The following is a 15,782-nucleotide window of genomic DNA, read 5'->3' on the forward strand; positions in this document are numbered from 1 at the left end:
CTGATGTAGAGAGGTTGTCTAGTGTTGATGCTGATCCTGATCATTGAAGTCATGAGACTCTAATCATGGGATGGTGGCCATGATTGTGAGTCAGAGACGGTGCGGTCGGCCCCTGTGAGGATGGGGCGGAGATGAAGAGTTGCAATCTCTTTCAGGGGATTGTGTCTCTGTCTATGGGGTAGAGGTATCCATAATTGTGCGCTCTGAGGGCACAGTGTTCCAGAAAGGGAGAGTTACACCCATTATCTTAATGACACCTTAGTTTGGAAGGACAGCACCTATTGTAGTATCTGTCCTGATGGTAGTGTTCTTTTCTACTTCTATCAGTGTGGGGAACAGATTGTCTGTAGTAGACATTGATAGCTGAGCGTAAAGAGCAAGGGCTGTTGTGTCTATGGTGTCAAGGAGTTTGAGATATCGAATCCAGGGCGGCAGTACAGTTCTGATGGCATTTGTGGGCTTGCCGAGGTGGTTCTCTTTGTTGACTTGTTGACCACAATATGGAAATGGTAAGGGATGGTATTTGATCAGTACCAGCTTTTACTTGTGGTATCGAGGGATTTTCTTCTAGAGAATCCATCACTTCTCTCTCCAGTGTCTGGTCAGTAAGGATTGACTGAAGAGATAGATGGTGAAGGTGAGATGCCTGGTTGGTTGTCCTGAGGTGGCGAAGGGTTTAAAGGATGACAATGCCATAAATGGGAGGTCTGAGTTGATAACCAAGGAAAGCAGCCAAAACACAAAGAATATCTGAGGCATAGTCAGAAAAACAGACCACCAAAAATGCTTCCCTAGTGATTCTAGAAGGTTCTAAATGTCTCTGCGCAGGCACAGAAAAACACATGTGTGTGATTCAGAGACCACGATGAAGAAGAGATGTTTGCCAGAGAAGCTCAAATTGTTGCTACTGCAGTGGCAGACAGAAAAGAACTGAGAAGGCAAGGTAACCTACACAACTTGGAGAAAGGGGTGGTGCTACCACCAAATCACCATCTCTACAGCTTTAGAAGCCCCGAAAATTGCATTGTGCAGGTGCAGAAATCCCATTGGTGTGAGTCAGAGACCACAAAGAAGAACTAAACATACCACTTCAACTAGGTATTAGAAGAACTACAGAAACAATGTTTAATTTTCAGAATGAATATCAGGGCCCAGAGCTTCCTGGAAACAACCAACTCCAAACTGGGGGTCCTTTCTCCTAACACTAGACAAATAAACTACTGTATGTATACAAGCTTGAGTCTTCTATAAGAACAGAAGAACTGTACTTGATCTAATCAAAGGCAGCATTTTGTTGCTGCACAAGGGCCACTCATACTCCTAATAAACTAAAAAAACTCACAAGCAGGACTGAGTACAAGAGCTTCCACTTGTTATTCTGAAAGTTCCCTAAGAGCAAGTAGTAAGTGATGGCTTTCTCCTTCCTGAATGGGTCTAACCTCTTTGTACAGTTGGCCCTCCTCATCCACGAATTTTTTATCTACAGGTTCAAGCATCCACAGTTTGAAAATATTTAGAAACGTATAAATTCCAAATAGCAAACCTTAATTTTCCATTTTATTTAAGTGGCAAAATTTTGTTCTGCTATTATATTTAATGGGACTTGAACATCCATAGATTTTGTTATCCATAGGAGATCCTGGAACCAAATACCAGCAGATAACAAGGTCCCACTGTAAAAGTAGCAACTGATGGAAATAACAATTTTATAGTGAACCTCATCATAACCCTCCCTTTCATATGCCCCAATTCTCCTACCATTCAACTTTATTGGATGGTGCCCATTCTAGTACTGTACTAAGAAAGTGGTTTCTCTCAATCCATTTTCTCAACACCCTGCATAATCTCATTATTCTTAAGGGAAAAGGATGGCAATGAACATGACTGATACAATTTAGTGTTACCTGCGATACTGCTGTCTTGAAATTTCATCCCCATAGAAAACACAAATTGTAGCCAACATGGATGATTTGTTAGATTCTTCAGTGGAATTATATATTACTGTAACTTTCTAAGGGAAACAGGTATATATGTGTTTAGTTTGTACTCGAGATAGTGCCACTGTCTTTGAATTTTATGTCAATACAGGGCAAAAATGTACCACAGATTTTGAAAAAAAATTGATACGTTTATGTATTTTATAGATCATGTGTAACTCTTTTTCACACCAATTTAGGAGCAAGTGTATCACATTTTTTTATGTTTACCTGCTGCAATCCTTCTTTCAGGACAAACTTGTCTGGAAAAATGTTCATCACATTTGGCTCCATAGCATTTCTTTCACCGAAGTCCTTAAAACACAGTCCTTTCACATAGGCAGCACGATGCCCTGTATTTCGTATAGTGAAAGAAGCTTGGCGTGTTTTACTAGGTGACAGTTCATACAGCTCCACTATATATCTGTTGCAGCGTTTTTTAACATCTTCTACTTTCACGTTGTTTTTTCCTCCATATCCGTACAATGGTATCTGAAAGCAAAACTCATATTTAGAATCACAGGACTTACAAGAACCTGGTTCACAAATTTACTGTTTCCACGAATATAAAGGAAATGCAAAGGAACCTGTATTAAATATGTTTCCTAAAAAATATCACTAACGCCCAATATTCCCTGTTAATTCAACTCAAATTTAATTGTAAGGTGTCATTTAAGGGTGGATCTCCATTTTTCAGACATGTTAAACCAGCATAACTAAACTATGTAAAACCAGATTATCTGAAAGACTAAATAAATCAGCCTCTTTGCTAAAATCAGCAACCAAATCCAGCTAATGCAGCCCTTTAAAATGGGATGGGATACTATTAAGGGATGGAGGACACACTGGCTGACCACAGAAGGTAGCTTCCTGCCATGCCATTTATGAGCCAAGGAAGCCAAAAAAGCTGGTGCAATAGTGCCCACATGCACTCTTTCCAATTTTGTTTAAAAGGTGCAAGAATGGGTAAACTACAGTGTGTGTTGTAAGTGTGGCCATTTTTGAGATGTTCAAAGGCCTCTAGCCTCCATTCACTTTTTTTTCAAAACAGAAATTAAGCTTCCCTCTAAAAATTTCCTCCACATGCCTTAGAGAATGAGGAAGCAATCTTGCCATGTTTTTTTGTCCAACGAGCTCCTCCTGCCTTTTTAAAAGCAAAAGGTAAACTTCTGCTCTACTTCCTGGTCTCTCCCAGTGCAGAAATAGACCAGAAGAGATCAAGATCAGCCAACTAAGACCCCTAGGGAACCGTTTTAGTAAAAATAAAACAAAACAAAAACTTTGTTGTAAGGTTCAAGAATGTAGACTTCAGTTATTTTGGCTAGAAGATGAACTAAAATCTGATTTTAAAAGTAGTTTCTTCTTGCAAAGTATCCATTCTGTTTGCTAACATCAAATTTCAATATGTTATCACCTGAATAGTTGCATATTTAAAACTTATCTAGCTAAAAAAACAGCAAAGTTACTGAAGGTCTGGACAATTTTAGGTGATGCACTGGGCTTAAAGCTGAACCTGGGCAAAATCCACAAAAAATGTAACCCAAAGCCACTAGACCAGTGGTCCCCAATCTGTGCTCTTTAAGGGGTTTTGGACTTCAGCTTCCAGAATCCCAAACTATTGGCCAACATAGCTGAGACTTCTGGGAGCTGAAGTCCAAAATCCCTTAAAGGGCAGAGGTTGGAGACCAAACTAGGGACATTAGTTCTACTATTTCAAAGATACACACTAGTTTCAGACATTTCAGAATTAAACAATGGATTACTAGCAGAATTACAAGACAGAAACACAAAAAGAAAGAAGAGAGGGGAAAGGAATATAGCAGCAACTTTAAAACTAACTGGTTTTTATACTAGCATGAGTACTTCTTCAGATGCAGTACAGAATGGTATCTAGCCTCAAGATAGAAAGCTTGTTTACATGGAAATGGGATGGAATGTAATACAATCCAGAAAAATGCAAATCATGACCTTATTCTATTATATAGCAATACCAATAGCAGTAGTAATAGCAAGTATCCTGCTTGTCAATGAACTAGCACTCCCTAGCGATTTACAATGTGTAAGCCAATTACCCCCAACAAGCTGGGTATTCATTTTACTGAACTACGAGAGGATGGAAGGCTAAGTGGACCTTGCAGCCCTCCTCTAGGATCGAACTTACAATGTTGGGGCTGCAGTACCAGCATTTAAACAGGTCTCCTTTGTGTCACCAGGGCTGCTTATAATTATATTCCATCCTACTCCTACAATTATGTAATGCTTTTTATCTTTATATCTTGAGGCTCTATATTGCATCTGAGGTGGGTTTATATCCATGAAAGCTCATGCTAAAGTAAAAACCAGTTATTCTTAAAGGTACCTGAACTCAAAAATAAATCAAACAATGTTGCAGTGTCCATATCTTTCATTTTGTTTAACCTGTCTCAGATGTAGAAAGTGTGAGCATATTTCAAAATATCCAAGGTTACAGGCTAACCTCAGTGTTGCAGTTGTATCTTACTTTCTGGGTCAGAGACCCAGAGACTCAAGCTTCTTTTCACAAGACACCACTGTTTGTGATTTCCCAGTTTTGTACAGCTTTTTCTTTCCACTTTTAAAGACTGAGATATCTCATGTAATGCCTACTTACAGTAAGAACTTTAAGCTGAAATATACAAGTATTTGAGGTGCCACACATTTTTGGGCCCTACACACTAATGGAATGGAGACATCAATAATGTCTTTGAATTTCTCCTTCAACCTAAAAAAAGGATTCCCACCCTAGGACAAAAGCCAGAATATGAAATAACGAAATTTCAGAAAAAATATTCTACTAAATTGCATATAGAATAAATCTAAAGGGACAACTTACAGTAAATTTGATTCCTGGCTGAAATGGAAGGCCAAGCTGTTTCATTTCAAGCTTTGCAAACATGCAAGCTAGTTGAGATGGTGTAAATGTAAGACAGACACTATAATCATGTTTTGGGCGTATCTTGATTTCACAGTTATTGTAGACACGTTCTCCAAGCTTCAACTATGAATATATAAGAAGAAAACCTAAAATAAGTTAATTTGGTGAGTTAAATCTTTAACGAATTGTTCAAACTATCTTCACTCTTTTCCTGAGTTGCAGACATGAAAAGGTTCACCAACTAATTAAAAGAAGACACAACAAGGCAAATCACAGGACTAAAATCTTACTCAATTTAGCTTATAAAGTCAGGGAGGCTCCAATACATCTGCAATTCAAATACACTGGTATACTGAATCCTAGTTTAAAATTTAATTTGTGTCTGCTGTGCTAAAGTCAGAATTAAAGTGAAAATCTAAAGCATATTAAGGTGCAAATGAAATCTTGGAGTTCAATAACTTATTTTCAGATACATGTGTACATTAGCCAGTGTGGTGAAGCCTATCTCAAACACTGCCCATATCTATGTAACAGTTTGAGGTGCCCATTCGAAATACATTGCATTACTCACTTGAAAACAGTCTTGATCTTGACCCCTTATCAGCAACCGTAACTGCTGAGTAGTAGATGAAGAGTCATTTCTCAAAATCAATTTCTGTTGACTAAAAATTGTAAGTGTTTAACATTTTGCACTAATTTACTTCCAGTTAGGAGGCAGGAATAAGACAATTGCCTGTTTCTATGAATATGTGTAAAAGTACTGAAGAACTACAATATCATTATTTTATTTTGAATGAACAATTACTGCAGCTCTAAACTGGCTTTTTAACCCTAATTATAATTTATATATATGTGATGGCTCAGCGATTAAGATGCTGACTCAGATGATCACAAAGTCAGCAGTTCAAGACCCGAACGACACATGACTGACTGAGCTCCTCCCATCACCAGTCACCAGCTTCTGCCAACTTAGCAGTTCAAAGGTAACACTTCAGTGGGAAGGTAATGGCGCTCCATGCAGTCATGCTGACCACAGTTATCTTTGACAACGCAGGCTCCCTTGGCTAAGTAACAGAGATGAGCACCATCCCCTACAGTTGGACATGACTTGACAATCATGTCAAAAGAAAACATTTATCTTTTTATAATTTAAAACACTTTTAATAGCAAAATCTACTTAAATTCTAAACAGGTTTAATATTTCAGTCATTTATTCACAGTATGTACTTAACTATAGTGGGCCCTTGTATCTGCTAGGCTTTGGTTCCAGGACCCTCCCATCCCACCCCCAGTGGATAACCAAATCTGTGGATGTTCAAGTCCCATTACATACAATGATTTAGTAAAACGGTGCCCCTTAAATACAATGACAAAATCAATGTTTGTTTTTGGAATGTCAACAAAACAAAACAAAACAATTCAAGGCATGTATGGCTGAATCCGTGGATGCCAAATCTATGGATACAGAGGACCAATTGTATACACCTTGTCTATTACAAGATCATTTCCTAGAATAATAGAGTTGGAAGAGACTAAAAGGGCCACCCAGTCCAAACCTATTCTGCCATGCAGGAACTCTCAATCGAAGGACCTCTGTTTAAAAACCTCCAAAGGAGGAGACTCCACCATCCTCCAAGGAATTGTGTTCCACTGTCGAACAGTTCTTACTGTCCAGAAGTTACTCCTAATGTTGAGGTGGAATCTCTTTTCCTAAAATTTGCATCAAGATCAAGTATGCTAAAATCATAATAAAGCTGTAAAATGAATTTTAAAACATGTTCTTTTACTCCTCTGCTTGAGGTGAACTTCCTTCTGTTAACCAGATTTCAGGGAGCGTCACCTCTGTCTCGTGAAATTAACTCGTAAAGCCTTTCATGTTCAACAGTGGAACACACTCCCTCAGAGTGTGGTGGCCATCTGTTGGGGGTGCTTTGATTGTGAGTTCCTGCATGGCAGGGATTTGGACTGGATGGCCCTTGTGGTCTCTTCCAGTTCTGTGATTCTATGATTTTATGTTCCTGGGACTTTTTTGGTCACTGGAAAATGCACTGTACTCCAGTTAAATCTGACTTATCTGTTATTGCCAATAGTCAGAATACGCTACTAATTTTATGGCTCTTGCCTGAGAACAGATTCTGGCTTCTAAGCAGAGAAATCTGCTGAAACTACCACATTGTGCTTTGGAAAATAAATGTATGTCTGCTTCAAGTTGAGTATCATGAAAAAGTCAAATTCATAGAGCACACTCCATCTGTTGCCCTCTTCTTATTACTCTTTTCATATTTGAAATGCTATGTCCCTAGAAGGAAAACATATTCCAAAGTCCAACAGCTCCTTATGAGCTATTTCTTATCACTTTTGAGTTTTATTGTAATTTTTTTAAGGGCAGGAACAATTATGAATTATAGATAAGTAAGGAAATGTCTGAACAAAACCTGAACAAGTAGATTATCACACTCGACTCTTAAAACGCTGCTACGTCGCTTTAACTGCTCTGACTGCCTCCTGTTGCATTCTGGGCTTTTTTGGTCAGTGAGGCTTAAGCACTCTCTGGTTGAATATTCTAAATGCCCCTTCCTAAACTACAATTCCCAGATTGCAACAGGAGGCAGCCAGAGGAGTTAAAGGGACCTAGCCCCATTTTAAGAGTGTAGTGCAACAATCTAGCTAGTCTAGTTGATGCAAAGGACTCAGAATATTTTAAACAAACAGTAGAGGAAGGTCCATGAGGTATCATTTTCAGTACAACACTATTCAATCAAAGCACTGCAATATTTCAACAAGGCATATCATCCAAATGAATAATTTTTTTCAGGTTGATACAGCAATAACAATCATACATTGGTGAACTATCACTTACACTGTTCTTCCAAGATAAACACCTCCCCATGTTAGAAGCTGCTTGTTGGCAAGAATGGGGGGAACCTCCGTACTGGGACATGTTTGTACCAAAGGTTTTCTCTCTGGCATAGACACTTCACCTTTCACAGTCACTTTATACTCTGGCCCAGATGGCAATACCAATATTTTCACAACACTATAGAAACAAAATAGTAAGTTTAGGCACTTCCATAAAAATAATCTCTGTTTATGATTAATTCAATTAGGTGAAGTTACCTTTCTGCATTTCTGTAATCCTTTGGAGAAAACTCAACTGTTACTTCTTGTTCTTCCTCAGGTATAAGGACCAGATTCTCAGGCTTAACAGAAATGCAACTATCTGGATGCATTGTCTAGAAAAGAAAAAAAATACTTCAAGGTTTTATCAATTGATATTCAAGTGACAGCTGAGGCCAACACTTTCTTTTACTAACTGCTTTGGCTGAAACATAAGAAACTGATAGGGAAACTGAATTTGGCCCCAGATTTTAATGCTCTAGTTTTATTCAATTTAGATTAGTGGTCCCCAAACTGTGTCCTTTAAGAGACTTTGGACTTCAGCTCTCAGATGCCTCAGCCATGTTTGCCAATAGTCTGGGATTATGGGAGCTGAAGTCCTTAAAGAGTATAGTTTGGGGACCGCTGAATTCGATGATTTTGATTTTCTTTTAATGGAACTATCTTTGAAGACAATCCAGAAATTCCAAAGGCTACAAACAAGTACTATAAAATGACAGTTTTAACTGGACTCCACTATTAAATTAAATGACACAGATTATTATATTATTGAAGCAATTACTAGAGAAACTCTAAAAGATGAAATCCCAAGTATGAGTAGAAATCAGGATTAGAAGTTTAAGAAAAAAGAGCTTGCAGAACCGAATCTTAGGTAAGGGGAAAGATATTCTCCCAACTGAGGGAAGGAACCATCTAAATATAGTTTGCTATTACCTTGTCTCTTCCAGGCAACCAATGGGAAACAGGCACCCCTTTTGAATGCTTCTCAAGGGCTTTGTATAAAATGAACAGAATCTCTTCTCACTGAGGTAACCATTTAGGAAGGCAAATTGGTCTGATCAGTGATGAGAAAAAAGTTAAAACTATAGATAAAGCAGCTTACCATTATCTTCAAGTCAACTTTAATATTCCCCGCATTCTTTAATGGCAACTGCTGCCTTGTTGATAATCCCATCTCTGTAGTCATATATAAAGTCTAGAAAAAGCAGATCACATGTAACAAAAATCGAACAGAGAAAGAAATAAGTTATACTACAGGGTATGGTTCATAAGAATATACCTGCAGGCCCTTTGGAGCATATATCCGAGGGGTTCCTGATCTTGCAATTAGAGGAATACATTTTAGAACATTACCAGGCTCTGGACAATCAAGTTCCACATCAATTCTTGCAAAGTACTCATCCGCTGGGCCCAAAGAATCTAGGGAGAAAAAGTTTTCAGCTTATATCACATTATTCTCCCATTATAGGGAGACTCGAGACACCTAAAAACACATGTTAAAACAAAACTCAACTCAAAACAGTTATAAAATTAGAGGATAATTTTAAAAAAGAAATTGGTGGCACGGAAGTTGTCACAAGAAGTCATTTCTGTTCTTCCTGTAACTGACTCCAATTAGAAAATTGGCTTGGCACCCTTTGAATTTTCTGAACTCTTTCCAAGATAGCCCCATGAAAATTGCTTTACAGTAATCCAAACGGGATGTAACCAAAGTTTGTTATCAGCTGGACAAATCAGACATCATCAGGAATGGGCACAGCAGGGACACTTGTTTTAACTGTGTAAATGTACTCCCAGACACTACTGAAAACTGAGTCCAGGAGTATACTCATGCTGTGAAACTAAGGTTTCTTGGGAAGTGTAACTCAGCATCATTTTTGGACAGGGTTTTGTTCCTTTGGACTAACACTGTAAATTAATTTCTTAATAATTTTTACATTAATTACAGAAGAAACAAATCTCTACCTGAAGATATGAATTTGCTTGGTGCATTGAACCGGACCCAAACTACTAGAACTTCAGGATCCTGAAAACAAGGAAATCACAGAATGAAGCATTGTTATAGAAAGTGTATTTTATAGAATTATGTGATACAAGCAGAACATGTGACAGCATACGAAACACTGGTTGGCTATATAATCTCAGAAAGAACACAGATCAAGACACATGGATATACAGTTGCCCTTCCTAACTCACGGATCTGAGATCCGCGACCTTGAATAAACATGGGGGGGGGGCGCGACCTCTGCTATTTTGGGGTCCGAAACAGATCCCCTGCAAAACCAGAGGGACAACTGTACAAGTCTCTACTGTAGTAAGAAGGCACTCCCTCCAGTCCATCTGCCATCACCAGGGCCTCAGAGGGAGAGAGGGGCAGGCCCACCTCTACCAGGCCTAGCCCAGAGTAAGAAGTAAGAGTAAGAACGCAGCCCTCCCTCCAATCCATCTGCTATTGTCTTGGCCTCAGAGGGAGAGAAGAATCACTGGACTTGATTCCCTTCCCCACTGCCATGCCCTTCTTCTTTTGTGTCATGTCTTTTAGATTGTAAACCTGAGGGCAGGGAATTGTCTAATTAACAATCTGTAAGATGCTCTCAGAGCTTTTGTGGCTGAAGAGCTCTACTGAGAGCAAGCTATTAGATGAGTCTTAGCAATATGCTATTTTAATAAATTCAACTGTATCATTTTAGTACACAATACTTACTTTCCCATCACAGCTTGCATTCATTATATGGGATATCACAGAAGGAGCTGATAACTGGGAAATATTGTAAGTATGGGCTGCAGTTTTATCAGAAGAATTAACCGGTTCCTTAGAAAATGTGAAACAGCGCCATGCTATAGCATTCTGTAATAAAAATACAGAATTAGAGTATTATTGGTGTTCCCAACATGTTATGATAATAACCTCTGCTGGGTTAATATAACAGCCTTTTGCATCATGATATTATTATCCAAATTATCCAGAAATATCCAGGGAGATCTAAGAAAATAATTATGAATATTAAAGTTAGAACAATAATATTGAGAGGTTTTTTTTCTTTTAAATATTATACTGGATATTTTAATATATATGTAGATGCATGCATGTGTATTTAACTTGTTTTAACTGTGTGTTTTATCTAGTACAGTGGTCCCCCGGGTTACGAAATTAATTCGTTCCGCTGCCGCTTTCGTAACCCGAAAGGCTTTCGCAAGCCGAATTGCCATAGGCGCTAATGGGGAAAAGCCGCGATTTGGTGCGAAATAGCGCCGAAAAGCACCAAAAGTTTTTTCGTAACCCGAAAAAACTTTCGTAACGCGGAACAGTTTTTTTAATAGGATTTTTTTCGTAACCCGGAAATTTCGTAAGGCGGCGCATTCGTATCCCGGGGTACCACTGTATTGTCTTTTATTACATATCACTGTATACAGTTCTGCTGTCTGCAAAATTGTGCTGGTCTTTTGACCACAATAAATTTTCATACATCTCTGTTTTGACAAAAAAAATCCATTTTCTCTTTATGTTAGTCATTAGGAAACTTTAAAACTTGTTATCTTCTTCAAAAAGGGGGAATATCAGTGTTACCACCAAACTTCCAGGAAAAAAAGAGTTATGCAAGATTTTAGAGCTGTGGAAGATTCTAGATTTCCTAGTGGTTAGATAAGAAAAGAGTCATACAACATTTACTACCAAGTGAAAGATTTAAGAAAGGGAGAGAGGCCTGTTGGCCTAATCAACAATTTCTTGTAAAATTAAAGGGAGAATTACAGCAGTAGTGTCTACTAATCTGCAAGAAAAAGAGATGGAATCTCATGCTGAGGATCTGTATAACTTAATTTAATATAATTTAAATTTATTAATTGATTGATTTAATATCCCAATTTTCTTTCAAAGTGGAAACTAGAGCAGTTTGTCATGTACCAATATATTAAAACAAAATAGTTAAAACAGTAGATGGTCCAAAAGGTAAAACATCATTAATCAAGCAATCCAATTAAAACATTCTTTTAAAATATTAATTTAAAAAAATTAAAAGCACATAAAACACATAATTTAAGCAATTCTTTGTTTAAGGTTTGTCTGTCTAAATGAAACACATTTAATAAATCCTCTATTCGGAGGACCTAGTGAACATGGAAACCATTGAGGATGATGCTATGATGAGTGCTGAGATCTCTTGTGATTTTTGAAGTGTAAGACCTGGGTCCAAAACATGCTTTGGAAATAATCCGGTTTGAGACTGCTTTAACTGCCCTGGCTCACTACTAGGGAATCCTGGGAATTGTAGCTTATTGTGACAATCAGAGCTCTCCAGCACAGAAGGCTAAGTGGCTCACAAAACTACCGTTCCCAGAATTCCCTAGCATTGAGCCAGGACAGTTAAAATGATTTCAAAATGGATTACTTCTACATTTTTTGGACCATGGTCTCTTTTCTTCCAGTCTTTTAAGGGACTGTCACTCTCCTTGGGAGCCAAGGACCCAGACAAAAGAGCTGAAGAAGGATCACAAGAGGAATGTTTAAGTCCTGCACAACCTCAGAAGAAGAGAGTACATTTCTTGGGCAATGTTAATCCCTTGGGTCACCTGTAAGAGAGCATTTCATAAAACATCTTTAGCAGGTCTGGGTTGTGGGAAGACCCTAGTGAAGTATGATTTGTTTTCAGGAAGCAGACTTCAGGGTTAAGACCCACAGTAGCAAGAACATTGAAAAGGAGTAATAAAAAAATCTTCAGAACTCAATAATCTGATATACAGATCCTATACTAGATCAAACTCAGGTTAATAATGATGCTGACTTCATTTAGGAAAGATGAAACAAGAGACAGAACCTTCTAGAAAAGGTTCTGAAGTTCCGTTGAAGGCCAGAAAAAGCATGGATTTGCTTGGCAAGGACAGACCATTAGTAGCTTTAGAGAATCATCCAGTGGTTTTGATGGTGATAGTGCTTTTTGGTAATGGGGAGATAGCTACCTATGCTTCTTTCACCAGGATGACCTGGATACACAATCTGCTTTGTTCTGCACTCTAAGAAGCTTCCATAGACCTGACCTGTTCAAGGAACGATTCTCCATTGAAGGGCATGGTTTGATAGCTGGAGGACTTAACATGCATCTGAAGGCTATAGCTAAAAGGAAAATGCTCAGTTGATACTTGGGGCTTAAGACAGCTCATGGTTTGTTCTCCCAACAGTCAATCTGCGAATAGATTAATGGTGGGTCACTTCCAAAAGGGGAATGCAGGAAGAATAGCCTGTTTGTGATAGTAAGACATGGCTACAAAAAAGAAAAGGCAAAGGTAGTATTTTCATCAGAGAGTTCTTCCTCTGCACCAAATTCCTCTCTGCTATCTAATACTGAGCAGGCTAAACTGCAGGAACTACCTAGCTCGCTGGTTGTTTGAAAAACAGGCTACAAACTCTCTGGGAGCAGCCCTTGTACAGCAATTCAAATTTCTAAGGCTTCAGCCTTTGTTAAGGAAACAGAAATATTTAAATATCAAAAATATCAAAGCCAAGCGTGTTAGGGTGTAGCTTTAAATCAGCAGAGTAGCAGACAAATGTCCTTGTCTAACTATTCTTCTCTAAGAACTGAGACTGACTCAAAAACACCACAAGTAGATACCAGTTTAAACAAAAGTTTACGGCTTTAATCTACATAAACACAGAGGCCATATCCTAATGTAACTAATAGTTCAAGTAAAGGTAAAGAAGAATTTTTTATCTCACTGTCTTTTTAAAGAAAGTTGGGAAAAGACGAACCCAATAGCTATAGGAAAGGAGATTCCACCTCAACATTCAGAAGAACTTCCTGACAGTAAGGGCTGTTCAACAATGGAACACACTCCCTTAGAGTGTGGTAGAGTCTCCTTCTTTGGAGGTCTTTAAACAGAGGCTGGATGGTCATCTGTCGGGGATGCTTTGATTGAGAGTTCCTGCATGGCAGGGGGTTGGACTGGATGGGCCTTGTGGTCTCTTCCAACTCTATGATTCTAAGAGAAAACTCTTTGGTGTGTGTGAACTGTCAGGGATGATGGGAGTTGTGGCTCTTCACCTCTGGCCTGGAACTCACCACCTGGTTGTGCACCGCGCTGACCAGTTTTGGCCAGTTGTTATATCTTTGCAAGAGTTGCAGAGAACAGGCTGAAGACCCCGACAAACTCTCCAAGCCTTCTCACTCTTGCTTCCACAGAAGTCTTCACCCTTCTTCACCAGGGTCCTGCTGGTTCTTGTAGCTTCACCCAAGACACCAGACAACTCAGTAGTCTTATATAAAAGATCTACTTTATTCTACTATATACACAGCTCCACAACAATACTCAACTCCTCACTCTCCAATCCACTACTACTACCCACAAAATGCATTGGGATCTATAGTCATTATTATAGTCAAATCAAGGTACCACCTACTGTTGTCTGTTTCCACCCAGTAGGCGTGTACATCATTCCCATTGGCTCTCTTGTTTCTATCCAGATTAGATGATTTCATCATCTCAGCCTTGACCACTTTACAATTGTCAGGTGTGTCCAATTATTCACTATGCAATTCTTGTCCTTGGCACTCAGGACTTGTTAATTGTATTACCATTCACACCTGTGTGGTTCTCCATTGGCTTCTGCTGAGTCACTCTGACTTTCACATACATGTTTTATTTCACTTACTGTATATCCCATGTTGCTTTTTCCTTAACATGAACTTCCCAAAAGGGGGACGTGACCTGAATCACATGGTTTATTTACCATTTGCAAAGCTACTGCCCTATGGTTCTGTAGTAGCAAATGGGATGTTCTGCAAGAGGGGGAGAGAGCAGGATTTGCATGCAGGAAAATCTAAGTAGCAGAAAAGAGAGTTTTAAAAAAAAACTTCCAAAAGCCCTGTCCTGCTCAAAGTGGTCTGTGGCCAACAGGGCTTCCATACTGGTGGTAGGTCATGAAACCCCATGCATAGCCTTTAAAAATGGACCTTACAGTCTGACCACTGATACAAAAAGGGCTTACTTTTGTTTGTCTCAAGCTTTCTTCACTCCCTTGTTCAGAGCCAGTGACAGGGGATGAGCCAAAAACAGGGTGATCAAAAAGGGCTTTAAAAGGGATCAAGTTTTAGCAGGCCCGTAGCTAGGCCTTTAGGGGCCCTGGGGCAGAAAGTACATTTGAGGCCCCTATATTTTTTAATGTCCTGAGTCCTACTGTGAGCCCAAGGCACCATCTTGGCACACCGACGTTTACATGGGGTGCATGTCGATGATGTGGCTCATGTCCAAATGGTGCAGCGCATGAGGGACGACATAGTGCTGCTCCAGGGTGCTTATGGGGCCTCTGTTGTGGTGGACAAAGGAGCCACATGTCGTGGCTCCTTTGGGGTAGGGTTGTCATAATTCTCTATCACCAAACCGGGACAAAATGTAGAAAAAATATAGGACAAAATTTACCCCAAAATGTAAGCCATTCAAGAAAAATGGAGGACATAACCAGCTAAAAGCCAAAAACATTATTAATTAAAAAAACATTAATATAAATGCTTACATTATAGAAATCTTGTTGCACCTCTGAGACTAAATGCATCTGAGGAAGCAGACTTTAGGAAAGCTCATGCTGCCAACTTCTTTCTTTCAGTTAATACTACTACTAATAATAATAATAATAACAGAATTCAAAGACATAGAGATTTAGGAGCACCTCTGAGACTAAATGCATCTGAGGAAGTGCGGCAGGAGGCAGAAGTGGAGGAGAACAAAGGTTTGTCCCTTCTTTGGGCATAAAACCCCACTGGGCTTGTCACACTCTCTCAGCCTTAAGGGAAAGTGAAGGCAAATTCCCTCTGAACAAATCTTCCAAGAAAACCTTTGGGCAAGTCACACTCTCTCAGCCTCAGGATGGCAAAGTCAAACCCTCTCTGAACAAACCTCCCAAGAAAACCTCTTGAAGGCGCACACTCGCACACACCCAAGTCACCAAAGGCAAATGCTCTGAACAAACCAAGAAAACCCACTAGGCACGTAAGTCACACACTCTCAGCCTCAAGGAAAGACTGGCA

General features: G+C 39.2%; 1 protein-coding gene across 7 annotated transcripts in view; it reads right to left on the bottom strand.

Annotated features, from left to right (window-relative positions):
* The window catches only part of LOC149317180 (centrosomal protein of 192 kDa-like), an 82,925-nt gene that overhangs the window by 24,885 nt on the left and 42,258 nt on the right, over positions 1 to 15,782 (bottom strand). For all 7 annotated transcript variants that reach the window (XM_089516983.1, XM_089516979.1, XM_089516981.1 and 4 more), the window contains 10 exons: positions 10,472 to 10,615; positions 9,733 to 9,793; positions 9,047 to 9,186; positions 8,870 to 8,962; positions 7,987 to 8,102; positions 7,730 to 7,906; positions 5,441 to 5,531; positions 4,828 to 4,992; positions 2,208 to 2,468; positions 1,905 to 2,011 (listed from right to left, as the gene is read on the bottom strand). In XM_089516983.1, coding sequence (XP_089373109.1) covers positions 1,905 to 2,011; positions 2,208 to 2,468; positions 4,828 to 4,992; positions 5,441 to 5,531; positions 7,730 to 7,906; positions 7,987 to 8,102; positions 8,870 to 8,962; positions 9,047 to 9,186; positions 9,733 to 9,793; positions 10,472 to 10,615 — 1,355 coding nt within the window. The remainder of the gene's footprint in view (positions 1 to 1,904; positions 2,012 to 2,207; positions 2,469 to 4,827; positions 4,993 to 5,440; positions 5,532 to 7,729; positions 7,907 to 7,986; positions 8,103 to 8,869; positions 8,963 to 9,046; positions 9,187 to 9,732; positions 9,794 to 10,471; positions 10,616 to 15,782) is intronic.

The sequence above is a fragment of the Sceloporus occidentalis genome, unplaced genomic scaffold (assembly GCF_023333645.1).
Source record: "Sceloporus occidentalis isolate IW3139 unplaced genomic scaffold, rSceOcc1.0.p SCAF_3, whole genome shotgun sequence".
NCBI lineage: Eukaryota > Metazoa > Chordata > Lepidosauria > Squamata > Phrynosomatidae > Sceloporus > Sceloporus occidentalis.